This window comes from Pocillopora damicornis, chromosome 4 (genome assembly GCF_964200805.1).
Source record: "Pocillopora damicornis chromosome 4, jaPocDami1.2, whole genome shotgun sequence".
Lineage (NCBI taxonomy): Eukaryota > Metazoa > Cnidaria > Anthozoa > Scleractinia > Pocilloporidae > Pocillopora > Pocillopora damicornis.
In genome coordinates, this window is record NC_142673.1 from 28,007,004 (window position 1) to 28,033,372 (window position 26,369).

Below are 26,369 nucleotides of genomic sequence, written 5' to 3' on the forward strand. Positions count from 1 at the left end.
TTCCGATAGTGGAAAGTGAAATTTCGGAACAAGCGAGCCGGCGAGTAGCAGCAGAAGAACCAAACAAATGTTTGTAAACATACCAGGCACCGTGATTTACTTTATTAAAACGTAAGCAGATACGAAAATCCTCAAAGGAAAAACAAAATAAACATTCCGAGTTTTAAAGATTTTCACGCTCAGTTAGATCGCAAGCTTACGTACGGTAATAAAAATCAAACACAGCTAACACTCGTATAGTATATAAAGTTCAGTTTTCAAAACAAAATAGAGCAAAACAGAAATGATGAAAAATATAACCAATCTGGCATAACTGTTAAAATTCACGGTGTCTGAGCGAATATGATTATGCTGAAGTCTATCGCGGCTCAATCATCATGGCAATCTCCGGTCATCAAGGTAAAGCAAGCCTCAAAAAACTACGTCGGCCGCACATCGAGTGAAAAAATAAGAGCTTGGTCTGATATTCTTTCCGATGCATTAAGTGGAAAGTCACATCAGTCACTGCAGCCGAGTTTTGCGGCGCTGTCATCCCGAGCAATCTTCATGTTCCGGTGAATTCGTCTGTCGTTCATTCAAAAACGCTCGCCTTGAACAGTTTGTTTTCTACCTTGTCATGTGAAAAACCTCGCGTGTTTTTATGAGCCATAATTCAGCTGAATTTCACTGCAAATTTCACTTCAAGGTTCTGTATAAAAGTGTTAAATTCGACCTCTACACTTCTTTCGTGCTCTAGCCGCTTCCTGCGTGCTTTATAACAGAACAGAGCACAGTCAAGGCTTCTCTATTTGTTAATTAGTATTCGCCACGTTAATACAATCGCACCCCCAGCTTCGATTAAGAAATTTGCGTCAATTGAACTTGTGAATTTTTGTTAGCTTTCATGAATTTTCTCTCTATGTACTTAACAGCTCGTTAATTCAATTTCACCCCAATTCTTGATAACCTATAACGATAATTTTTTTTTGTACGAACCCACTTTTTTATAAGGCACATTTCTCTTTCACAAAATTACACATCTCACTCATCTCTCGTTTGGGGGAAATTACACCACCATAGTTTGGATACGAACTCTTACACTTAGAGTTAAGACATTCACGATCCTGTTTCCTCTACAAATTCTCTTTCTTTGCGTAAATTGCATGCTATTGCCTCCTTTTGAACTTTTACACATTCCTGAGATCTTTTGCGTTATTTTTTCTTATGTGGCATTGATTCAAGACCTCTCAATAACACTCCCCTCATAAGGTAACATATATCTTTTACGTCGACTCTGCAAATTGCATTTTAATCATTTTCATTTTTTTAACCATTTTAAATTTGTTCCTTAGAGATCTTTCAAGTTGTTCCCTGAACACAATTTCAGAAGACACTTTTAGGGACTTGACTGTTTTGAAGGAATTGTAAGTAGTAATTGAGATAAAACTGTCAAGTATCAAGGAAAATAGGTAGGATTGTTGAAACAGTTATTAGAAAAGGAACCTTCCCAGGTGACAAAATATTTCCCGAGTCAACTGTAAACGCAAAAAAGACCATTGGTTAGCAACTCAATAATTTTAACTGATAGATGCCTACAACTTTAGCGAATCAGAATGAGGGATTTGCACTTGGAAAATGTTCTTCTCCAAACGGTTTTTAAATTAAGAAAAGCGCAGTAAATTAGCGGGGAACATTTGGCTTACTTAAACTTTTGCACCTGATCATGACTAGCTTTTTTGTGTGCTCTTTTTTCTTAGAGCCTTGCCAAATAACTCATTGCGGCACATTCCACGAAACACTTTCAAGAATATGAAGAAGCTGGATATTATGTAAGGGAATTTCTAATTGTGATAAGAATACATGAAAGTCATATATTTGTACTGCGGTCAGGCCTGAATTTTTTTCAGGCCTTATTTCTCAACTGCTTAAGTTGAGTATATACTGCGATGATCTTCATTTGCTTAAAAGGAATTTCTAATTGTTGCAATTTCAACAGTAAATTTGCATCGTATAGTCGAAAAAAATTTATTGAGGTAATTAATTACCTAGTCTTCATTTCCTAACATTCGCTCTCATTTTCTTTCCAGAAATCTGGAAATGAATTCAATTTCAGGGAATTTTTACCTTCCTCCAAGCCTTTCTATACTGTGAGTAATTAAAGTAGATGAAAGTTCATCGTAGAGTTCAGATTTACCTATGCATGCCATCTTAAAAAAGTCATACTATGTTTTATTTTGTCTTGTTTATTTTGATGTTTCTCGTTAGCTCATTCTCATTAAAAAAAAGGGATGTTATTTGTTCATGGATGAGACACAGTGACGCAAATGGAATGAGGCTGCGTGAGTCATCATAACGCCGTTAAATTCATCAAAAAGCTAATTAATTTTAAGTATTTTATTTGCCTAGTAAACTCGAAAACAACCTAATAACAATTGCGGATGTAAGGGTCATTCTCAAAGGACTAACACGGCTTCGGAAACTGTAAGTGTAATTTTTCATCCGGAAAAAAGCTTTAAAAAAATGTAAGTAAGATATAGTTATCCTAGAAATAATGTCATAACAAGAGAGAATAAACCTTATCCTCGATCTCTTGCGTTATCATTATTCTGCCAATTATTGCTTTTGTATCTTGTTATATCACTCGTCACATTTTATTAAGCACGAATATTTGCCATCTGTTTTTATGTCATGTCGACCTACCTGAATGTAGAAGAGAGTTTTTACTGATTGCAAACGGTTCACTTTACAGATACCTTAATTCAAATCCACTTGGACCATCTCTGCCAGCAGATATCTTTGCCGTTTTTAACGATATGAAATATCTGTAAGTTAAGTAGTTCAACATACAAATCACCACCATAGAACAAAGTTTTAATGTTTGTCTCATGATATAGTTATTCCCGAAGTTGATTGCAACACTTGGACTGCGAGCAAGCGAGCGAGCGAGCTCTGGTTGCTTTTCTCTGTAGCAGAGCAGAGGTTTACATCATCAACAACCAATGAGCACTCAAAGTGAAAACTCAAATTCGGGAAACGCGGGAAAACGCGGGCGACCAAGTCACGATAGGTTTTCGTTTGCATCTGATAGGTTACAAGGATGGTGCGAGCTATGTAGATCAGTCAAAGACTGACTTTGCAAAACCAAAACAAAATTTTGGATTCAATTTTAACACTCAATTGAAAATTGCTCTATGCATGGAACTGCAAATTATTGGTCATGACCATCGCTGAGTTGACTTGCTTGAAGGTTTCGTCAAAAGATAGAGTTAGATGAATGCCTTTTTCAGTAGAAGCGCGTTTTGAAATAGAAGATAATTCCTCTCCACTTGGCTAATGAAAGATATTCTTTCATATCTTTTCACAGAAAATTTCTAACAGTGTCCTTAATTAAGACACCTACATTTCAAAAACAGACATTCATTGACAAATTAAAAAAAAATTCTCCCGAAGGCAGTTTCTTAAATCAGGAAACTTTCGATAACGTGATCTCAGTCTTGCTCAATTTTTTCTACAGCACCAACCTGCTTTGTGTTGATTTTTTTTATTTTTTATTTTTTTTAATAACTTTTGTATGTAGTTCCATGGAAAATTGCGACTTGGAGAATATACAAAATGGAACTTTTCGGTCGATGCAACAATTACAAGACCTGTAAGTAGTATTTGACGGTGTGTTTTCATATTCCAAAAAGGTAAACAAATTTTCTTCAAATATGCTACAAGAGCTAATGTGGGCGCCACCATTTCCAAGACAATTATTGAACCTGTCCACGCACGCAAAACTACATATGGCGCGGTTTACAAACAGCTACTGCGTTGTATTTCCTCTGGGTCAAGTATTCTCACTGATCGTCAAGCGTCAAGTTTATGGGGGGAGGGAGGCTAGGAAGGGGGAGGAGTGGGCAAGGTAAGATTCAAGTGGCGGAGTTCACTTTCGAATTGACAAGTACACTTTTAATTGCGAAGATAATAAATTTACTTCATTAAAAATGTAGACACACCTTAAACTAGTTAAAATTACTGGTACTGAGTTCTAAATCGGGCACACATCATTTATCACATCCTTGACAAGTGGCAATCAAGTTTACCGCAGAAAACCAACAGCGCGCAATTTTACGTTGCTAATATCTTGTTTAAAGGGACTATGTAAGTTTCTAAAGAAACTGTGGTGCTGCTTCGGTGGGAGAGTATAACAGGGTAATCTGGTACTACTTCGCTGACGAAGGGCTAACGCTCGAAACGTTAGTTTTTAAATCCTTAACTATGGCCAATTTACGTTATCAACTTAGTTGATAGTACTAAATTACCCTGTAATACTTTGTTCAGTTTATTATGCGACATGACATCGATGACACGACAATGACAATGATATCATGATTAACTTTTCGGTTTTCAGTACACTGTCTCATAATAAGCTGACACATATAGACAAGGGTACATTGGAAGGACTTACGGATAACCTCGCTAATTTGTAAGTATGGTAACTATAGACAATCAGTCTTTGAAAAAAATGTGAAATTATGGAAATCATATCAAACTCACTATTAACAAAAGCCTACATCAAATCTGGGCGACCCCGCCCCCACTACTTTGTGTCTCTAGAACACACAAAATCTGGAACCTTTGGCTCGATTACTAAGAGACGTTTTGATAGTGATTAATTTTACCAACAAAAAAAAAATTATAACTTCTTTTGAAATACCAAAGCTTCAAGCTTTAAGGAGTCAAAATTGAATTTTTAATATTCCGATAAGGCAATTTACGAAGGCGTTCAGAGTGTCGTATCAGGGTTAGCCCGTAAGAATGGGTCCTCGCTCTTTCGCACATGTTCAAATCTCAATTGTACTGCCACATTCGAATGGAGCGAGAAATTTTCTTTATTTTGGTATATAATTCGTCTAGTTTGCGACCAATTTAGTTGGGTCAAATGGCTGCTCAAGTTGGAGCACTCTCACTGGTTTTACTTCTGGTTTTCTACGGATCCGTAAAAGCCGTGGGAGAAAGATCAGAGGGTCCAATAACAGGATGATTTTCCGGCCATTCGTTAACCACGTTTACATGCAGTATGAAAAAGTAAGTAGTCTCATAAATAAATGAAGCGATTTGATTTTTTTTTCCTTTTGTTCCCGGAGATACGGCATTTGTTGCTAGTAAGTCTCGAATATGTCTGATACCAGTCGTGTTTAACAATTTTTCAGCTATCTTCTCTACACAATTGCCAAAGAGAATGGGGAGGGAAGTGGCGAATCTACCTGCGCTGTAGTTGTGGAGAAAACCATGTAACAAACGGGCGTTAGAGGCATCGTCGTCAACAATCGAATAACAAATGTATTCAGGAAAAAGATTGGGACCATGTGTGCAAAGCCAAAGCGAGCAAGAGGAAAAGTGGAGGTTTTGATGTCGAGGCTCACTGACAAATGGCGCGATCAAACTTAAAATAATCATTCTGTCAAGTTATTTTATAACGAGCTAGATAATTACTTTATTGAAAACGAGCGCTAGAAGAATCTTTACAGAACGAAACTACCAAGCGACAGGAACTTGAGGAAGGGCTCGACGACACAGAGAGAAGCTGCAAGTATCACAAACTGAAAAAGATCCCATAGATTCCAAAGTGGTAAATTTGACTCGCTTTGCGACTTTGTCTACGACTGTCACAAGGACAGGATGAAAGTTTACGGTCGTTGGTTTTTGTTCTTGTCTTCTTCTTGAATAAAAGCCTAGTTGAAAAGACCTCATCGGGGTATCGTTTTGGGACTCTCCTTTCCCTTGCAGCCGCCATGTTTACAAATGTAAATTGTCACCAATGCGATTGATACTCTGATGCGCAAGCGCAGTAGGGAAAGCGTTGTTCGCGCCAGCCTGGACGCCAATTAGAGCAAATGTTCACGCTTATGGAAAATAAGTTTGATATGCCTGGCGGCACCCATTTGCTGTGGAAAAATTCCATTTCCTTCCTTTGAAATTTGAAATAGCACTTCAAGACAAGACCTTTCAAGCTAATTGTATTCATATGCTTCAAACCTGAGAACAAGTTTGAGGTGAAAGGCATAAGAGTCCGCAACCTTCATCGTGGAGAGCCAAGAAATTTATTGTTTCTGTCCGAAAACATGGTCGAACTTCGGGCGTGGAGCAATTTTGTATCTTTTATTGACTCTCGATCGTTTTGAAGGTGACTTAGTATGAAAGGTTGTGTTTCTAAGGTCAAGAGTACTCTAGGAAGGATTGCAAACTCATTCGAATAACACTAACAGTAGTAACATTATATTCAATGATTTCTTTTTCTGTTGTGGTATGTTTGTCACCTTCCAGGGTTATAGGGAAGTTTCTCTGAAAGCTCCGATTCCGTATTCCAGCCACAGTTTCCTTTGCTCGCGTTCAAGCATATAAAGCTTGGCTCATTGGGGTAAATAACTTGTAAATATTTTCCTAATGGGTTATAGGTTACTTGAACATAACAGACTGAAGACGATAGGTGACGGAACTTTCAAGCAATTTATCTCTCTCGAAAGATGGTAAGTAACTCACAGAACGGAAAAGGGAGTATCGTTATTCAAGCATGATCTGTGGAAAAAAAAGCTCATTTGAGAAGAGTTATAATCTTATGCTGTTATTTGCTCAACAGAAAGCTCCAAATAGCAAAATTACATCGAACCGACTGCTCCATTTAAGACCCATTTCCAAAAACTTGACGGCCATTTTCTTGAGCCTCTCTACCTCTAGGGTTCCAAGTTTATCTTTCTTTTGTTTAATCTATCTGATGTAAGTCACGTGAGTTAAAGATGATACGAGTAAAAGACACGTTTTGAACGTTTTAAAATTGAAAGTTAATATAGAACAGGGGAAAAACATCCCACCCTCGTCCAGTGCTATAGCGCTCAGGTTTGCTTTGGTCATGGATCAATGAGCGTGGACTGTGATTGGTCACATTTCGTAATTGGCCCAATCTTTAGTCGTGAAATATGCTAATTCATTGCATTACCATGAAGTCAACACTTCAGGGTTACTCAGGTTAATTAAGGCCTGGGTCACCCTGCCTTTAACCCATGTTTTTCACAAAATTGAGAATAACTTAGCTATTTTGCGAGGGATTTTTCTCATACTTGGCAGAAATGTGTATCACTACCATCTCTCTCGGACTGAATTGTGGCAGCGTAATATGATACTCTCAACAGCCAAAAATAGCTAATTTAGGCGCCAAATTCGTCGATTGCTTTCTTGAGCAAATTCCCACCACTAAACACAAGGCAAATCAAAATGCAGTTATCGCTATGAATATTTGAGACACTTTTCATTGTTTTCCCACTTGGAATGGCTGCCAAAAAAAAAGAGAGATGTGCTAGGCAGATTAAATCAAGTTTTGTCTCTGCGAAGCTGCTTCCTCTATCATGGTTTTCGCCCGAAAACATCTTAGCCTTTACCTGGTTCCAACCGCTGTCAATGAAAGTAATCCTACAGGTTCCTATTTATTTGGAAAAAAGACAAATTAAAACTGTTTAGGAGGTGGGAATTTTGAAAACTCGCAGTCACGTATTCAACTTAGTGTCCGCCGTTTTGACACGCGAGTGTTCAGAAGCAATTAAACTTACCTAACAACTGCTTTGGGGATTACTTTTGTAAGTAAATTCATCTGCTTCTTGGAGAAATTGTTCCAAAGCATTCAAAAGCCTGAATTTTGATAGACACCATAAGTATACATATCATGATATGATAGAAGATTAATCAAGCTAAATTTAATTTCAAAAATTGAATGGTATATCCACAATGAAACTTTCTTCTATGCATTTGTTACAAAACATTGTACTTTTCTCTATGCATAAGTTACAAACATTGTAAAACGCTATTGAGCTCTAGATATGAGCGCTATATTATAAATTCATGTTGCATTGTATTTGCAGTGAAGTCAATGAACAAGTTGAGAGCGGTGTTTAGAAGTCTTCGTAGGTTCAAAAGGGTTCTCTTTGGCGTTAAGATAGCGATATCAAGCCATTTTTTGAGGAAATGAAGATAGCAAAGAAAATGTTATTACCTTCTTTTGATGTCTTCCTCTAAATTGTCGGATTCACCGGCGAAGATGGGAAAAACCAATGCAAAGCCGACACTTCAAAATGGCGGATGCCGTTCACGAACTACGCGATCTTGATTCCAAGTAACTATGGTTACTCGCGCAGTCCACGCGAATTCCGCGAACCTTGCTGGGGGGCCACTGGAGGCGAAAATCATTTTTGACCCAGGCCTTAATTAACCTGAGTAGGAAAGGGAAGGGGCGTATTCTTTGGTTTGCACATGTCCCTTTTGTTTTCTGTTAATTCTTTTAATTAGCCAATCAGAGGGTTCAGTGTTTGTTCTCGTCACACAACACCATTTGTGAGTTTCGTGACGTGATCAAATAATTGCTTCCTTCGAGACAAGCCAACTGAGTGGATTTCTTCCACTGGAGAAGTCAAAACCAAATATATTTGCTTTGAAAGAGAGCCTCAGCTTAATAATCAAATCATTACAACTGTTTGTGTCTTTTTTTCCCAATTTTCTGAATCTTTTAGTTCGTTGAGGAATAACAACCTGACATCCGTTCCAGATTTGAAGCGTCTTGCATATTCCAGAAAAGTGTAAGTTGCTATGATTTGTTATCATTGTGTATCTAGGTGGTAGGACAAGGGATCTGGAATTTACCAAGATTCGACTGGACAAAATGGTTAGTGCATTTGAAGGAAAGCACTTAGTTTATCGAAGAGTTTGGTTTGTTCCCGACTTTACTAGCAAGCAAAAGTTGCCGAGAAATAATTTGTCCCATTGCCAACAAATTCATGCAGTCAGTTTCTTGTCTTGGTCCCTTCATCATCGTGTCTCGATATTACCACCGACAATCGGCGACGAAATTGTTGAGCTGGTCATTATGGTGATTCAAAATAAATAAATATGTTGGTTCCAAATAAACCCGTGAAGCAGTGAATAAATGACGGTAAATATATGAAAATCATATATGTGAAAGGCGGTTGAAGAAACGAATATGGAAGCGATTCTCGTAGTTATGAATACTACTTAAATAGTCGTGAAAATAAGGCCTGAAAAATTTCAGGCCTGTACTGGATTTGAACCCGAAATAGACTAAGTTCTTCAGCCAAAGGATTTGGGTTGCTGTCATAATTATACTCATCTGCAACACCTCGTTACTAGTTAGATTAGTACAAATTCGAAAGGCCAAATGACTGTTGGACTAATACGGTAAAATTTGGAAAATTTACCGTCATCACGAATTGTAGGAAAATATCATCACTAAACAAGAGTCTATCTATCGTCAAAATATCAAAGTGAATTTTAAATCAGCGCTCACAACTTGGATTTTTCTGCATTATGACCTTTCTTTTTTCAGAAACTTAGAAAATAACCAGATCACAGATGTAACGAAAATCGTAACATCAGGAATTCAAATAGTTTTTGAACTGTGAGTATTTGATTCTCTTAGCATCAAATGATTCCATTTGGAAATCTGAGGGACACAGCATTTTTTACTATGTTTACATGCATCAGGCAAAGGTTTGGCTAAGGTGAAGAGCGCTTTAGCCCTAGAACCAGTATGACAGGTACTAACTGGAAGTATTTTTTAAGATTTTGCGCAAGGAATGAAATTTTGTGAATGTTTCTTTTTTCTCGTAGATATCTGCGTAACAATAAGATCGAGTACCTACCACCAAACATCTTTCAGAATACTATTGTAGTAGCAAACCTGTAAGTAACTAAAAACAAAACCAAGAAGGAGTTGTTATCTTGCCACTGTCTTTTGATATTTTTGCCCGTGAAATGACGTAATACTAAGTGAAAACGGACGCGATACAACTTTCTATTTTTACTCGCGATCGGGGTCTATTATTTTCACTGGGTTTATGGTGAGGTAAGGGGGGGCCTGCTTTTTGTCACTTGCCCCGCCGGCTTTTCTTCCTTCTACGATTCTTGCTTTTTTACTCAAATTAAAAGGGGCGGCCCCCCTGGGCCCCTCCACTGAATCCGCTACTGGTAATTATAATACGATGTATGGAGTACTGAAATCTGAGTCCACTTACAAATTGTAGATATGTTAGTTGCATATGATCATTTCTAAACTTTTTTTCAGAAAGAGCAATTGGGTTTTTATTTTCTTGTTAATAACTTTATTCATCTTATCTTTTTATAGTGATTTGTCGTTCAACAATCTGCAGTCATTACCAGATAACGTATTTGATAAGCTCGACAAATTAGATATTCTGTAAGTAAAAGGGAAAATTATGGCAATTTTGAAAAAACATTCAATTCACTTCTCCCAGTCGACGCATACATTCAGTAATCTATAGATTCAAAATTTCTATATCCCTTAAAAAGAGCGATGGGAATGTTAGCCACCCAATATAAACCAAATTAATAATTCTCTGCATTTTTTCCGTGTACTTGGTCATTTGCCCCATAAAGGATTCATATACTATAAATTCCTTTTTCTCAGTTTTGTTGCCTACAAACTGCCCGAAGTTAAGTGTAATGAAACAACTTATGCATGTCCCACAGGGAATAAAAAGCAGTTCTTCAAATGATAAATGTAGCGTTTAAAGGCCTGACTAACGTCCGCAACATTTCAGCTGATCATCTCGCAACATTGTGGCGCACGACATTGTGGCACGAGTTTGGCCAACTTATAAAAACGTGTTGCAAGATGTTGGATGATGTTAGATCAAGTTTGAAAACTGTCAAATTCTTGTTGCAACATTTTTGGATGTTGCAAGTTTTTTTGCGCGTTTGGACAGCTCTTTTACAATATCTCACAACACGATCCAATAATGATGCAAGATATTGCATTGAACTGTTACGTGCGTTTAATTTTTGAGCGGGGCTTAAAATCATGAGGCGTGCGTTATGGGCTTATATCTCTATGTAATTGATCGAATAAGACCTATTCCGATGTATATACGTTTTCTCTCTTTATGTACTTCACTTTCCTTCTTAAAATGCTCTTTTACTTTTTCTTTAAGGATGCTTAGCTTCAACAACATCACTTCCATTAATAAACGCACCTTTAGTGGACTTTACAATTTGAACACACTGTAAGTTTTCTACAGAGGTTTTAGTTCACGGTAGTGTAGAGAACGAAGAAGTTACTTGGCTGAACTCAATGGGGCTGTTATTTACACCGGGTCTAACCCAAACCCCTTTTCTTACATGCAAGGAGAGGGGCTTACGTTTCCTACATGATTGGATTGTTTTTATGCCATGAATGTCTTTCAATTGCCAGCTTTCGGCCCTCGTGACACTGTTCACAGAGTGAATATTCCGATGAAAGATTCAGCTTAATTTAGGATATTTCATAACGCAGCTTTGTTAAACAACGGCTAAACTTTGTTCAAATAACCGGCCCAATAAGTTTGAACATTATATATTAATAGTTTATTAGGCGTTTCGAAAAATGACAAACATAGATTTGTCTGGATTAGAACTATGTAGCAGTAAAACATAGGGCATGCGCAAGGGGTAAATTTTGGTCAGCCGCGCGCAAACTCCCACTCAAAGGCTCAAAGGAAAACTTTGGAAACAACCGCTGTCACGCCAATTACGCGGGAAAAAAAATTACAACAAAACAGCGATTCATTCATGCATAGGGTGTTTCGAAAGTTCATTCCGATTTTTGAACTTGTTAATTTTCTCAACAAATAAAATGATTGTTAGAATTTTATCAATAAATTGGAGCAGAGAATTTGTTACAATTGTTACCAATAGCAATTTTAATTGTCTGCTAGTTGTCTTTGTTTTGCACAAAATCTGCATGAGTGCGTTTTCCCATCATTTTTAGCGCCATTTGTGTATGATGTTCCTTTCCCGAAATTTTTGATATTCTCTAATATTAATTTAAATAAATGATGAAACGTTAGAAGAAAACAAACAAACGAACTTTTGAAACACCTTGTTAATCTGTAAAAGGAAGTAAACTGGGGAAAGAGAACACAAGAAACTTTCGCACTCAAAGTTTATTTGATTACGGGTTTGCTGCTGAAGTGCCATTTTATGTTGAGCTTTACCACAAAAGTTGTACGGTGTCCAACACGGCGACTTACTCGCTTGTGTGGTTGTTCTTTAAAGAACTTGTGTTGAAAGCCTAAAAGCACGCCATCTAGCCTTAAAAACGTTCGCAGATGTACAGACGTTTGACTGCCGTGTTGATGAGAATATATAAACACAGTATGACGTTCTATATTCACTCGAAGTTTAGATAACAACCTCTATAAACAGTATAGAAGTCAAAACACGTGTGGATATTCTCCTCTGAACACTTGGGGAATTCATTAAACAGAAGAAGCTACGCAAACACGAAAAACAAATAAATTTAGGCGAAATATCACGTCGCTTTTCCTTGTTTACAAATTAAAGGTAGAAGACGAGACCCATATTTTAATGAATTAAATGTCGATTTCATAGGAGTTATTTTATCGTAACCATATCCGGAGACTATGAATAATTCCAAATAGACGAATTGACCAGTATCATTCTATAATTCAACTATGCGTATTTATATATTTGTTGTAAATGACACTTCACATGCGACATTATTTTCTTATGGGTTTCATGTTTCCTTTGAATTATAATTTTCAGAATGCTTATCAAAAACAATCTGGCATTTATTGCCAAAGACGTTTTTGATGGGACTCCTCTTCTCAAGTCACTGTAAGTATAAGTTTCACTCTATGTTACGGAATGTTGCAAATTTCTAAGTATCAAGTGCATAGCTAGGGGAGTTTGGTAACTAAGCTAATGTTTTTATGGTGGAAATGACTTTTAAAATTTTGGAAATTGCTTTTATTTGATGTTAATAACTCATGCAAGTTTTATCATTTTTATTTGTTTGCAAATTACATCATTCATTAATACGATATTTTCATGATTGTTCCCGATTGGAGACTTTGCTTCACCGAAATGGTTTTTTCTTCTTCTTCAGATTTCTTCACAGTAATGCAATTAAAACCATTGAAAGCAAAAGCTTCGACAGACTTGTTCTGAGGCAGCTGTAAGCAAACTGCAGCTTAAAAGTTGAGATGCAATACACAGGAGAGATTTATCACCGCACGGCAAGAGTGGCCACGGCGAGTGTCCACTTTCGCCGTTTGCCTTGTACATAAGATTTTCTCCCCTTTTTCTTTCACCGAGAAGAGGTTAATTCCTGGAAAAAAGTTGGTCAAAACTATTTCTTGTACGTGATACAAAGGTAGATGAAATTCCACGGTTAAAATCATTTCACAACCGAAGTGACGCAAGCTTACACGAAGCTAAAGCAGTAAGGTTTATGTGAAATGTGAAAGGACAAGCTGAAGTTTGCCGCTTCACGTAAAAGCGGTGCTAAATCTTCCTAATTAAATAATTTACTCGCATGATTCAAGCTAAACATCTTTGTTGAAATGGCTATCTTTAAAATAAGGAACGGGAAATGGAGGGAACGGGAAATGGGGAATGGGGAATCTTTAAAAGGGGGAAACCTTTAAAAGCTGGAATCTTTAAAGTAAAGGAATCTTTAAAAGCGGGAATACTTAAAGTAAAGGAATCTTTAAAAGCGGGAATCGTTAAAAGCAGGAACCTTTAAAAGGGGGAATCTTTGATTAAAACGGAGAATCTTTTCTTAAAATCCGTTCCTTTTTAACTCGTGAATTGCGCGCATGCGCAAGAGCGAGTTATAGATACGATGTGGGGAATAGCATTCGCTCGCTCGCTCGCTCGATTGGTCGATTCCTGTAAACTTTTTTTTAGATTTTAGGCTTTTGAGTACATTTGATAGTTTTTGGCGAGCAATAAACAGACGAAATGGCGACCTTTGTTGCTAAGAATAGTGGTGGGGTGAAAAAGAAGCCAATGATAATCTTAAAAGAGTTTTTTTTTTCGTTTTAGTTTCAACAAGCGGCGCCAGCGACTGGCAAGCATTCAAGGGTTCACACTGAAATAACAACAACCTTCGTTTTTCATAAAATTGTAATTTACAATCCTTGAACTTGAAAACGATCCGAAGATTCATTGAAAATATCACTTACTGCGAAGCGCTCTGAGTTTACAGATGTTCAAAAGCTTTTTTTGTTATAGCGTGAGATTGAGGACAAAATTGATCATTACGTTTCGTCGCGTGTGAAGCAACAAAAGATGCCGGCGACTGACTAAATAACAAGTTAACACGAAAATCAAATAACACTTAGACAAACAATTTTAGCTACCGTTTTTCAGTGAATTTTTAAAGAACAATTTTCTCGTAAGTTTCAAGACAATTTGAAGATTCAACATATATACAACGTACTAAAATGCGAAAGTTACACACCACAAAATTGATAAATAGGCCTGAAATGAAATTCTATCTTGTTATTGATTATACGTTGCCTAGCACGTGACTTAAATCTACCCAGGCGGAGATCTAAAATGACGGTGGCAGGCTTGGCTTAGTTATATCACTCAAAACTCGTTCCCGTTTGTCTCATTTGATAAAGAGGGAATCGTTAATGTTTTCGTTAAGACAGTATTGCCTTGATTTTCTAATATTTACAACGAAAGACAGTAAATTTCAGTTTTCACCCACATTTACTTCCAACCTTTTCTTTTGAACCAGAAACAAAAATGATAGACGTTTAAAACACATGACATCATCCACCTTGTTAAATGTAATAGCATGATCATTTCAATTGTAATACCTTCTTGTCCCAACGTTACTTTGTTTCTTTGCTACATTAGCGAACACTGAACTACTGTTCGTACTCTAGATGACAATCAACCACAAAATTCCCTAAACCAGATAACATTAAACATAATCTCAAAAATCATGTGTCAATTCACGAGTTTGCTCACAGAGCACTTTGATTTTTACCGTTCTCCCTTTTACCGTTCTCCCTTTTACCGTTCTCCCTTTTACCGTTCTCCCTTTTACCGTTTCCCCTTTTACCGTTCCCTCTTTTACCGTTCCCTCTTTTACCGTTCTCCCTTTTACCGTTTCCCCTTTTACCGTTCCCCCTTTTGCCGTTCCCCCTTTTGCCGTTCCTCCTTTTACCGTTCCCTTATGTAAAGATAGTCACCTTAAGGTTACTCGAAGGAGGTTAGCAAAGAGTTAGGGAGGGGGATGGGGAGTTCCTGATCCCGTTTCACGCAAAAATTCATACGTCACGTATTTGAATGAGAAAACTTGCAATCTCTCTTCTTGTCTTCAAGGTTTCGGGCAAGGACTAAATAAATTCACGGGTCCCATATATTTCAGGAGGCAAATCATATCCCACGCTGACATTAGTTCACGAATCACGCTTGCCTCTGTAAAAATTTACGCATCGCGTTAATTTTGGCCTTTATTAATCACACATAACTTACAAACCCTTTGCCTTCCTCTTAAAGGTGTCTTATTTCTGTTTTCTTTGAGATGATACTCGAAAAGTCAAAACACTCATAAGAAAAAGAAACAAACGGTGCACATAACATTGTCTGGGACCCCAGAAATGCATCAACTGTATAATGAATTAGTATTTCACTTTCAGAACCATTTTTGACAATCCTTTACCACTGTTGCCAGATGGAATTTTCGACAAAATGACAAACAATGCTAAGGTGTAAGTAAAGACGCGGGGAAGTTATACACATCAAATAGCTTAGATAATCACAACAGTATTGCCAGTCCTCCTTGTTACTTTCATGTATCGCCATTACATTATTCTCATTATTATCCTTGCCGTTGACTTCATCACTGTTACCCTTATCGACTGTACCATTGACCATTTGTTTTCCAGTTTGGCTGCAAGCCCAGAGTGTTTGGTGTTTTTTTTATGTTTTTGTTTTTTAATGTTTATGATTTTTTATGTTTTTGTTTTTTAATGTTTATGATTTTTTATGTATTTTGTTGTTGTTGTTGTTGTTGTTGTTGTTTTATGTTTTTAAAACCCATGTAAGATTCAACCACGTAAGCCGCTTGGCTAATTGATCTTATTACAATTTCCATAATGATTGCATTATTTTTTCAATCTTTACAACTTAGATTTATTTTATTCTTAATCTAATAATTGACAGATCATTGACGTGTAAAAATCTTCTTCAGCTGCCTCGAGGAAGATATATGGCGACAATGTAAGTAGGCCTTAAATTCAATTTACTCTACACGCTATAGGCCTTTCAATAATGGACATCTAAACTAATAAATATCCAACTTCGTGCAGGTATTTTTCAAAAAAAGAAAGGTTATTCACAGCTAGCCTTGGTATAAACCTCTGCCTGGCCTAACCAAAGCATATTTAAATTCTTCAATTTCGATTGGCTCAATAAAAAAGCTATAGCAGCTGACCGTGGACCAGAAGATGGTTGGTATGCGTTTTTTCCCTCCATCATTTGCAATAGTCCGCAGAGTTATATTTGGGGGTTACTCGCGCTCCTGGGATGTAAGATATTTGGAACCAGTTCGAAAATACTCTGAGTTGGTTATCTATCATATTTTTCGAGCTCGTTCATCTCCCAATATTGTCGTTTTTCCCTGTTTCCTTAGTTAATTTTTGCCTCAGTTTCCCCCTTGGCACAAAATAGGCAAGCCATACTATTTCGTATCACCGAGCCTTTGATATGTTGTAATTTTCTAACCTTCAGAGAATGTGCTCCTTCGACTTCGCTGCATGTTACTTTATCTGGAGAACAAAGCACCTTCCGAGCTGGCTGGAAACGCTCAGGCTTTGAATGCCGTGATTGTGACTCACACCATGTAACTACTTTTCCGTACAGAAGCTCCAGTTGCGCTGATTGCAGTCTCTGTTCCGTTGGTAACTATACCAGTGAAACAGGCTGTGTCGAGTGTCCTGCAGGTATTAATGAGTAATATTATTTTATGGTTAAGTTTCGTTTACGGAGAGACTTTAAGAATATTTTTTTAGAAACAAGCATCCATATCTAAGGGTAAGCTCTAAGCATTGTAAATTACAGCTAACAGAGAAAGAAAAAGGTTCTTCAGTGGGGCAAGACCCAGTTATTACATCAGTTGGCCTCTTAGTGAGCCAGTCTGTGCCTACAAAACTAACAAATGCGGTTAAAGGAAACAAGCGGTGAAATTTAATCAAAATCATTTGTAAACCTTGCTCGCTTTGGCCCTAAGAATAGACTGGCTCAATTGAATTCAGGGGCAAATCACTATTTATCGCCTTCGTGTGGGAGGGGAGGGGGAAGGTCGGATGATTTTTGTAAGAGGGAGGGGGTGTGGGATATCACACCCAAAATATCCATCTATAAATCATATCTTGTATAGCCCCACTTTCCACAACTTAACAAACTAGAAATTTCAAATACCGGTATCACTTTCCTTTCTTTATTGATGTTACCTTTGTTAACTAAGAACTGCACAAACTGGATCCTCCTTGAAATTCCAATTCAAAAAAATGGTCATTCTGCAAAATAAAACTCCCACGACATGTTCGTGCTACACGATAGTAAATATTCACTGAATGAGATAAACTGTCACCTTTTTCTTGCAGCGTTCTTTGCATTTAATCCTTTCACTCCCAAGATCTCATTAGTAATTCCTCCTACTGTCTGTCATTAAATACTCATTATGTCAGTTTGGAGAATTTGGTTTTGAATCAACTTGTAGTCCCCTAATTGAGTTTTCTGCTTTATTCTCCTCACTTGTCTTCTTGATACTGTATTGATATTGCAAGGAGAAATTCTGTCTTGGTCACTCAGGGAGCTAAAGAGTTAAACTTGCCTAGTACAGCCTATTTACCGTTATCAAGTGAAAAGTGATAAGTACAATTGGTCTTAATATTTAAGTGGTTATATTACATCCAGGAAACCCTGTTGGCAAAAAATGTTTAAAACTATGTCTGTTCCTGATAGAATTTCCATAGCATTTTGCATGTATAGCAAAAATAACAGAAATGCGATCAAGTACATGTATAAAGAGGGAGGGGGGGTGGGATATCACACGGTTTTCAAGAGAACGAAGTGTGGGTAAGTCGTCGACAGCAGAATTTAAAGGGACATTACAAAAGATTAAATTGATTGGTTGATTTTTTACTGGCATTGTAATATGATCTTTTACAGGAAACATTCCATTTGAAATGAATTGAAAACAAAACAAATCAAGAACATTTCTCAAAGTTCCTACATTGACAACTCCTGTTTATGGGCCCATAGTAACCCACTTGTGAAGCTGCTTCCTTGTTCTATCATATCTTTACAGGTGGTTTTTATCAGGATGAAATGGGACAAGTTGATTGTAAAAGATGCAGTAATGGTACATTTGTTTCTGCACTGCATAGTCCTGGGACCAAAGCGACCGATTGCCTGGCATGTCCTTACGGTAAATATAATGTTTGCTGTGTACTGTAACTTTTTTTCAACTTGACCACGCCTGAGGACACTTCCTACACAGTCAGAAGTTTCAGGCATCTTATTTAGCCAAAACAAGTCTATTTCTTCATAATGATAATCTAAAATGGATGCTCCAAAATTTTACTCGGCCTGAGAACAGGTGGACGAGGCAAAAGTGATTGTTGATCTTTTTTTGGTGTATTTGTGCTTGTTGTGGAATTTGATTCATTGCAGAAGAGAGTTAATTCAGTGCAGAAGATGGTTAATTCAGCGCAAAGAAAGTAACAAATCAGACATTCTGATTGGTCAATAATCAAAGAACTCACAGATAGCCAATCAAATGCGAGCCTTGGATGTCGCAACAAAATGTGAAAATTTGTTGGCGAAACAATGGCCGCAGTTTTAAGTAGGTTTTCTTTCGCCACCGCAGCTGAAAAACAGCTCAAACGACGAAAACACTGTAAAAAGCACTGATTTCTGGTTGTCGGTTTGGAAAAAGTGATGTTTAGAGAAGGGAATTGCCAAGGAAATCGATCCAACGCCGAAATTAAAAACAAACATGGTTAAACCTCGGAAACGACGATTCCATTGCATCGAAAGTGATTCGGACACAGACTGAACAATTCCTTGAACTGTTTAGCAGGACTTTGAACTTTTTTTGCGCCGTAAAGATGTGAAGATATCATTGCATATTATTGTTTTGATCGTACGCGGTTGTTTTGACCGAACGCACGGTTTGAATTAATTATTTTTGCACGATGCGTGCGCTTTGCTTGTGCTTATTTACGATAAGCCATCTCGTATTTTTGCATGTATATTATTAACGTAATCACATGATTTTTCTGGTGCAATTTGGAATAAACAAGCACTTGTTAATTTTTTCAAAGACCACAAATTGCACTCGCCCTACGGGCTCGTGAAATTTTGTTAGTCTTTAAAAAAATTTACTCGTACTTATTTATTCCAAATTGCACTCGAAATCATGTGATTACCTATATCAAATGTTAATTCAGGTCGCTAGCGAGGTCTTACATCTCAGCCAAATGAAATAAGAGAGGAAGTGAGTGCGTGGAAAACCCTTTCCCACTCTATGCTATGTCACCTACAACTACTGATTGGTATTCCTATTGATTTTTAAAATCACTCTATTATCAGGTACGCTTTCGAACGAGACTGCTGGATATCGTGCATGCAGATGTCTTCAAAGCTTTTATCGGTTGGATCGTTTTGGCCCGTGCTCAACATGTCCACCATACGGCTTTGTTTGTGAGAACGATACAGCAATACTTGCTCCTAACTACTTCTGGAAATGGTCCAATCAGTCCGAAAAAGAGCGTTTCAAAGGTTTTGTTAACAATATCCATTCTAATGGATCAGACTACAACAAGTCCTTTTCAACGTTCAATACTTCACTTCCGAAGCCACTCAAATGTCCCCATGCCAAGTCCTGCAAGGGTGGAATCGACTCAGAATGCCATCAAGGATATCAAGGGAATTTGTGTGCAACCTGTTCTAACGGCTTTTATTTCCGCTTCCACTCATGTTTGAAATGTCCTCACCTAACTGTAACAATAATCTCGTCTATCTTGGTGATTGTTCTTTTTGTTGCTGTGTTTCTAATAGTTCTTTGGGGTGACTCCAAACGTGCAGAGAATAACCGAACAGTTGCAGATGTCGTCATGTCGTGCTTCAAGATTGTGATTGGTTTTTATCAAGTCATTGCTGGTATTTTCTCAGCATTGGCGAAAGTCCAGTGGCCGATCACTTTGATTTCAGTGGAGAAATTTCTAAAAGTATTTGAAGGGAACATTTTTCAGTTTGCTCCACTAAGCTGCATTGATTCTTCTTTGCGTTTAGATCAGCTTGGAAAGTTCACATTGATCGTTGCCTTGAATGTCCTACTTGTTGGCTCACTTTTCTTGTATCTATCTCTTAAAAAACGCTACATCATGAACAAGAAGGACCTTAGCGAAAGCCAGAAAAGAACACAAGTTGAAAGTTTGAAGAAATCTTGCTATCGGAATATTTTCTTGCTGTTGTTGACGACCTACCCTACGACGAGCAAATCGATTATTCAAATTCTACCTCTTCCCGGTGCGTGTGTAGAAACGTGTTTCGCAGACGATAAGAACGACTGTATCTTCCTACTGAGAGCTGACTACTCCATCAAGTGTTTCACTCCTCGCCACAGCTTGTATTGGCTCATGGCTTCTCTTTTGGCAATATATCCCGTGGGATTTCCAGTTCTAGCTTTGTTTCTCACTTACAAATACCGTGAGTCCCGGGAAGACAAAGCAATTGCTTTCGGACTTCGAGTGTTCTTTGAGAACTATAAGAAGAAATTTTGGTTTTGGGAGGTCACAGAGATGTACCGCAAGCTGATATTGATCTCATTGATTTTCCTATTTGGATCCAAAAGCCTCCCTCAAATCAGCCTTACTGTTCTGGCGGTCAGCGTCTTTGGAGTGCTCTACACCTTATTCCGACCAATCAAGGAAAAGTTTGAAGACCGCTTACAAACATTTGTCTTGTGGGTCATTTTCTTTGACGTTTGCCTTGGTGCAGTTTATACGAAATGGGATGAGAATCAAGGGGAGGGCAAGAACGAATCTGTGTTTGTGAATATCCTCTTCGTTGTTCTCAACGCCTCTGTACTGATGCTTGCCATCGGTAAGTGCCTAAGTTGGGTAAACAATGACATAAGGAATGTGCATGTTAGCCTTTAAGACACACGCGAGCTGCAAAGGCCTCCATAATTTGCACGTCTTAATTAGCAAATGAGGTTTGCAAAGATCACTAGAGAAGATTGGACTTGGAATCTACCAACTTTTTGCACTACTTTATTCCAACCAAATATCGGCGTAAAATAGCGTTTGTAGTAGTCAGCTCTCAAAATGGAATCGGCAAAATTTCATAACGGCCAACATTAAAATAAAACCTTAACACATCAGGGACTTAGACAAAAAAAGGAAACTTCTTTCGATTCTGTAAGGCGTTATTCCTGATTATGAGTCAAAATATTTTCCCTTGTATCTTAATAAAAGAAAATGCTTCTGATAATAAACAACGGCAGCTGAGGAAGAGTGTTTTTCCTTCTTCTCGCGCCCAGTTTCTCGGCGTTCGCTAGTTATGATTGGCCCATCGAATAAATGGGGGATGAAGATTCCCGCGCTAATTCGAGCTAACTTTGTATCAGATGAGTATAGAACACTCAGGTTTAATGAGGAATTGCCTTGATTTCTTGCACGACAATTTATAATAACAATTTAGGACATTTAGTTGAAGAATCTGCAAGGAAAAACAAACGTTGAATTATGTTTACAATGTCACGATTTTATTTTTGCTCTTTTATCTCCAAACGTCTCCGAAGGCAAGTCAATTTTTCTTCTGCAAATTATTACAACTCTTGTGTAATACAAAGCCTAGCTTTTCTGTTGAAGCCTTTTAAGAACCTATCAATAATAAAATACTTGCCGTCCCTACCATAATGTTGATTGCATTTCTTTTCTTTTCTTTTATCAGGAAAAGGGATTGTCCATATGATGTTATTCAAGAAGTATGTTTTCTTCTGTCCAATGCGATGTTGCAGTTTCTTTCGCCAAAAAGTCGCTCATCTTAAAAATAAAGCGGTCACAAGAACGGGAACATCTGATGAACTGCTTAGCTCCAATGAAGATAGCGACTAGTATTTTCTTGAGCCCTTCACGATAAGGGACCAGTCATTATTTGTCGTCTAGGGGAAGAGGGGGTGATAAACGGATGATTTGTTTTTTTCACGATAAAATTTACCTGATTCCCCCATGAGGCTCTGTCAAGTGCTAATGATCCCTCTTTTACCCTAATGGTGATGACTGATGCCACTACGTTTCCCCTGAAAAACAAGTGATCCCCAAACAAAATTCCTCTTCCCCCTGCCTTGGCAAGATGCGTCGTTAAGTTACCAGACAGTTGTTTATCACAGCCGAATGAGAGGAGGCTGGAACCGAGACTAGATTCGAACTAGTACGCAGATCAGAAGATAATTCTTCGTAACGAAATTAATGGAGCTATTTGTATTTTGTCTAGAAGGATCGATTTTATGATTTTAAAACCTGCATGGGCGATAGGTATGGATGGTTCAGCTAGCATGTAAAAACAATGTATAAAAGTGTAAAACGTAAAAGTGCAGATGAAATCACAGATTTTTTTTAGTAATTAGTAATGGTTGTCGCTATATCTTCTCCGTCTTTTATTGATGATAATATTTTGAGTATGGGAATAACTCTAACAATTTTGAAGAATATCTTATCACGTAGCTTTTAGGGTTATCATAAAATTTTATAAAGAAGCGGTGCAACTGCAGAAATAGCGTTAAGGGGGTCTTGGGTAATTTTAGCATCCCGGGGGATGCCGCTTAGGTTAGCTATCAAACGTTCCAATCCTTCTCAGTTCTTTAAATAAAATAGAATGAAAGAACAATCGATCAGTTTTCTAGATAAACAATTAATCTTGGAGGTAACCCTCGAAACCTCAGCTTTATTTTCTTTGTACCGTCGAAACCTAATTTGCACTTAGCCTCGTTCTCGGGGCTTTATTTAGGGACCAGATCTCGACTCCTGAGGGCTTGGAAATGGGCTGTACTAGACAAACTACCACCATCCACTCTAAGAGCTTACAAGGGCAAAATAATTATCTCAAGAAACAGAAATACCTGATAACAAGGAACAGTTGGACAAAGTTAGGGATTCTTAGAACAGATCACTAACAGGTCAAGTTGAAAATTGTCAGGCTGGCATTTTCCAAGTTTATTGGGGTTTGTCTGGAATTTCCAAATAACATGTTTGAAAGTTATCTTACTTTTATTGCTACTTTATCTTTACTAATAAGACAGTTTCTTTCTTATTTTGCTTGCCATGCATGAAGATCACTGTTAATCAATTCAACAAAACTTCCTTGAATTATACCCTGAGGCAGAAAGTCTGATAGTGCTATGTAGTTATCAACTGAGTGGGAGAGCCAGATGGGAAGTTGTTTGGCTCAAGGTCATGACACATGGGCAGAACAGTGAGCTCCACATCCCATGACCTCGTGCTAAATACTTTATTATCTAGATCTGGCCCAACCAAACTCATTTACACCTTTCAACCCCTAACAGAGACAAGTATTTAATTCCTCATTACAGTATCTCCACTAAATAATGAACAAAAAAGAAATGATCACCAAGTACAGACTGAAGCTCTTGATTCTTTACCAAATTCTTCTTGTTAATACCATCGTGATGTGCAGAGAAAAGTGTGGAGAATATGCAACTTCCGCTCCATCTCCTTCTATTTACATTTCTTCCATCTTGGAATGTACAATTTTTTTCCAGCATTGGTCTGGCCGTCATGTACATCCCTCATAGAGGGATTCTGCTCTAATATGTTCCATTAAAAATTGTCTAGAGCTGTACAAGTCATTTCATAAATATATAACCTTATTCCATGTATAACACAATCTTTTGTCCATAGAAACTTTTAACTGGCACATGTAAAAATTTGCCAGAATCAAGAAAGTTCACTTAAAAATCATTTTTTTTTCTTTTTTAGTAAAACATATCTTATGACCTGTTAATGAAAAGTCACACCATCCTTTAAACACATGAAAGGGAAAACTCACTTTGTTAACAAGAGAAACTCCAATAAAACAAATAAAATTTGAGCATATGCTGTTGTCTACCACTATTGAATGAGTTTTGGTTACTACAAGGATGTAATTAGTGCACATAAAGAGTGAACTGCATTACAGTATTCCCCACTCAAGGAACTGTGATTCTGGTAAGGACATGTACATCCTACTATTCCTAGCAAAGCAAAGTGACATACTTCAAAAATAGGTGTACACAAGTATGGTGAATGTAATTTACACATTAATTGCAAACCAAAGAACAAGTATAGTGTATGTGTAACTCCAAAAACGAGCTTTGTATCCTATAATGTGGAGAAAACTAAAGCCTTCGACATATGAATGCTGAGATACATGAAACACATACATGAATTGAAATCTCGTAACTTGTTGTAAATATGCATTCTCATTATTGTCATTCACTGTAAAAAAAAAAAAAAAAAGACCAGTTTCTACTGGTTAGAAATAAGACAAAACTTCAATGCTGTACAAAAATTTTAAGGGTTCTAGATTTTCTTACTTGATGAAAAAATGAGACAAAGTAAAACTTTCTTTCACTCAAACTGAATGGAGTAAAAATATCTAAATTTCTACAATTTGAAGTTGGATTTGCACAAAATACCCATCTATAATCGCCAGTCGTTTTAGAGTAGACATGCGTAATGGCTTCGTATGGTCGATAAGCAGCTCTGCACTCAATCTCTTGTCTTGCCAAAAGAACGACGATGTGTGAAAACAGAGGATCTCAATTGGAGGGGGGGGGGGGGGGATATCTTAACTACTAACGGTGAAAGATTGATTTCAGGCCATTTGAAGATTGATGGATGATTTTCAAGTGAGACCTGTTTCATAAAACACTCCCTTTTTTTGCAAATACTCGAATACACAAAGTTTTTCTTTTCCTCCATTCAAATTAGGACTCTAGCATCAAAATAAAGGCTTTCCCTTTAGATCTATCCACACCTTGAAAATATTTAGGCCATCGCTGTTTCCTGATGGTGGCATGCTGCTGTGACAGGCACGGCTTCTCACGAATCGTGAAATTTGAAAATTTAGATATATATACAAGCCAATTCGTTATGTTGTATCATAAGACCCCAGGATGGATTTCGTGTCAGTCAAACCACTTACTGTTTATCTCCAAAAGAACGTCTGGACAAAATTCAAAGTATTCTTGTTGGAATCAAAAATTGATTTTTTGAGATCTTTTTGTAAATAAACATTCTCTGAGAAAAGTCATGTCTTAAAATGTCAGTTGTACTAGAAGAAAAAAGCATTAATTTTGAGCTGATGACTTATTTCGACCTCATGCTGCTATTGTTGTTGATGCTGTTTTTCTGTACCCTTTCCCGATCTACTTGTTTGCTTTCTTCTAGAAACTCACGTGTTCACTTACTCAGATAAATTGACAGCAATTCCACCATTTTTAAAGGTAATCGATTTATTGACATGAGCGAGTTTCAAGCCTCCTTGAGTTCCTGGCTTTTTGCCCTAATTATCATCCTTAGCTTCTATTCCCATTAATTTTTTCTGTTTTATCACAGTAATTGTTTTCTGGCCATTCAGTTGTTATTAACTTTTTCTTGGCACTAATGAGCACTAGATTAAGTTCTGTTTGATTTGCGTACCACCACCTGTCTTCTTAAATTTCTTAATCGTGGGTTAGTTAATCGTTGGTTAAAAAACGGTTGTTCAAAGGGCGATTACTCGGTCGATTTACTAATCTGCGATTAAGCATAAAATGAATTATATTAATTAATTATAATTTATTTTGTGCCAGTTTACGTCATAAAATTGCCGGAAATTTATTTTTGTCAACATGGCTTCTCCAGCGAAGAAAGTGCGGAAAGCAAACTTTTCACCCGCTGAAATTTCCGTTTTAACGGAAAAATTTGAAGAAAATATGGACATTCTTCAAAGTAAATTTACCAACAGTATAACAAATGCAAAAAAAAACAAGATTTGGGAAGAAATCTCGGAGGCGGTAAACGCTGTCGGTGTGACAGCAAGATCAACGCAGGAAGTACGAGACAAGTGGAAAAACCTCCAGAGTCACGCAAAAAGAGAATTCAGTTCCTTTAAAAGTGAACAGAAGAAGACAGGTGGTGGCTCTGCTCCCCCGAACCCATCAGAAGCCAGTTTAAAAATAATAAACATGTTCAGTGACACACCGTCATTTACTGGGTTAGAGGGGTTTGAAACAGGTAAGTTTATAAATGGAAACATTATTGTAATACCTCTCAATGTCCATACCTTGCATAAAATGTATACTTCGCTAACAAACACAAAGCAAAGTGAAAATTAACGGACTTTAGACTTTTGTTTCTTTCTTATTTTCTTTTACATATATATAATATACTCTATAGACTCCTTTCCAAAGCGATACCTTGCTCTTAATTCTTCGTCTGTATATCCATCTATCGTGAAACCGATGCTCC

General features: G+C 37.4%; 1 protein-coding gene and 1 long non-coding RNA gene across 2 annotated transcripts; both read left to right on the plus strand.

Moving 5' to 3' along the window:
• The first annotated feature begins 377 nt into the window (after nt 1-377).
• LOC149047538 (uncharacterized) lies at nt 378-2,444 on the plus strand. Its single transcript, XR_016185453.1, has 4 exons — nt 378-399; nt 1,334-1,403; nt 1,737-1,808; nt 2,067-2,444. It is a non-coding gene; the product is annotated as an uncharacterized LOC149047538 (long non-coding RNA).
• A 998-nt stretch (nt 2,445-3,442) lies between these two features.
• Nucleotides 3,443-22,480, plus strand: LOC149047539 (uncharacterized). The gene is made up of 15 exons (XM_089204626.1): nt 3,443-3,628; nt 4,373-4,447; nt 6,420-6,491; nt 8,520-8,585; nt 9,350-9,421; nt 9,634-9,705; nt 10,148-10,219; nt 10,974-11,045; nt 12,929-12,997; nt 15,483-15,554; nt 16,009-16,065; nt 16,576-16,787; nt 18,158-18,277; nt 19,444-20,958; nt 21,811-22,480. Exons 1-15 carry the CDS (start codon nt 3,561-3,563, stop codon nt 21,972-21,974), a joined length of 2,778 nt encoding a protein of 925 aa, XP_089060752.1. The 5' UTR covers nt 3,443-3,560; the 3' UTR covers nt 21,975-22,480.
• The last annotated feature ends 3,889 nt before the right edge of the window (nt 22,481-26,369 follow it).

Bases quoted from the DNA above. Each gene is read 5' to 3' on its own strand.
- LOC149047539 (XM_089204626.1), top strand. From the start codon at position 3,561: ATGGAAAATTGCGACTTGGAGAATATACAAAATGGAACTTTTCGGTCG. The intron at 8,586-9,349 runs GTAAGTTGCTAT...TTCTTTTTTCAG, and splicing joins CTTGCATATTCCAGAAAAGT to AAACTTAGAAAATAACCAGA. The intron at 15,555-16,008 runs GTAAGTAAAGAC...AATAATTGACAG, and splicing joins ATGACAAACAATGCTAAGGT to ATCATTGACGTGTAAAAATC.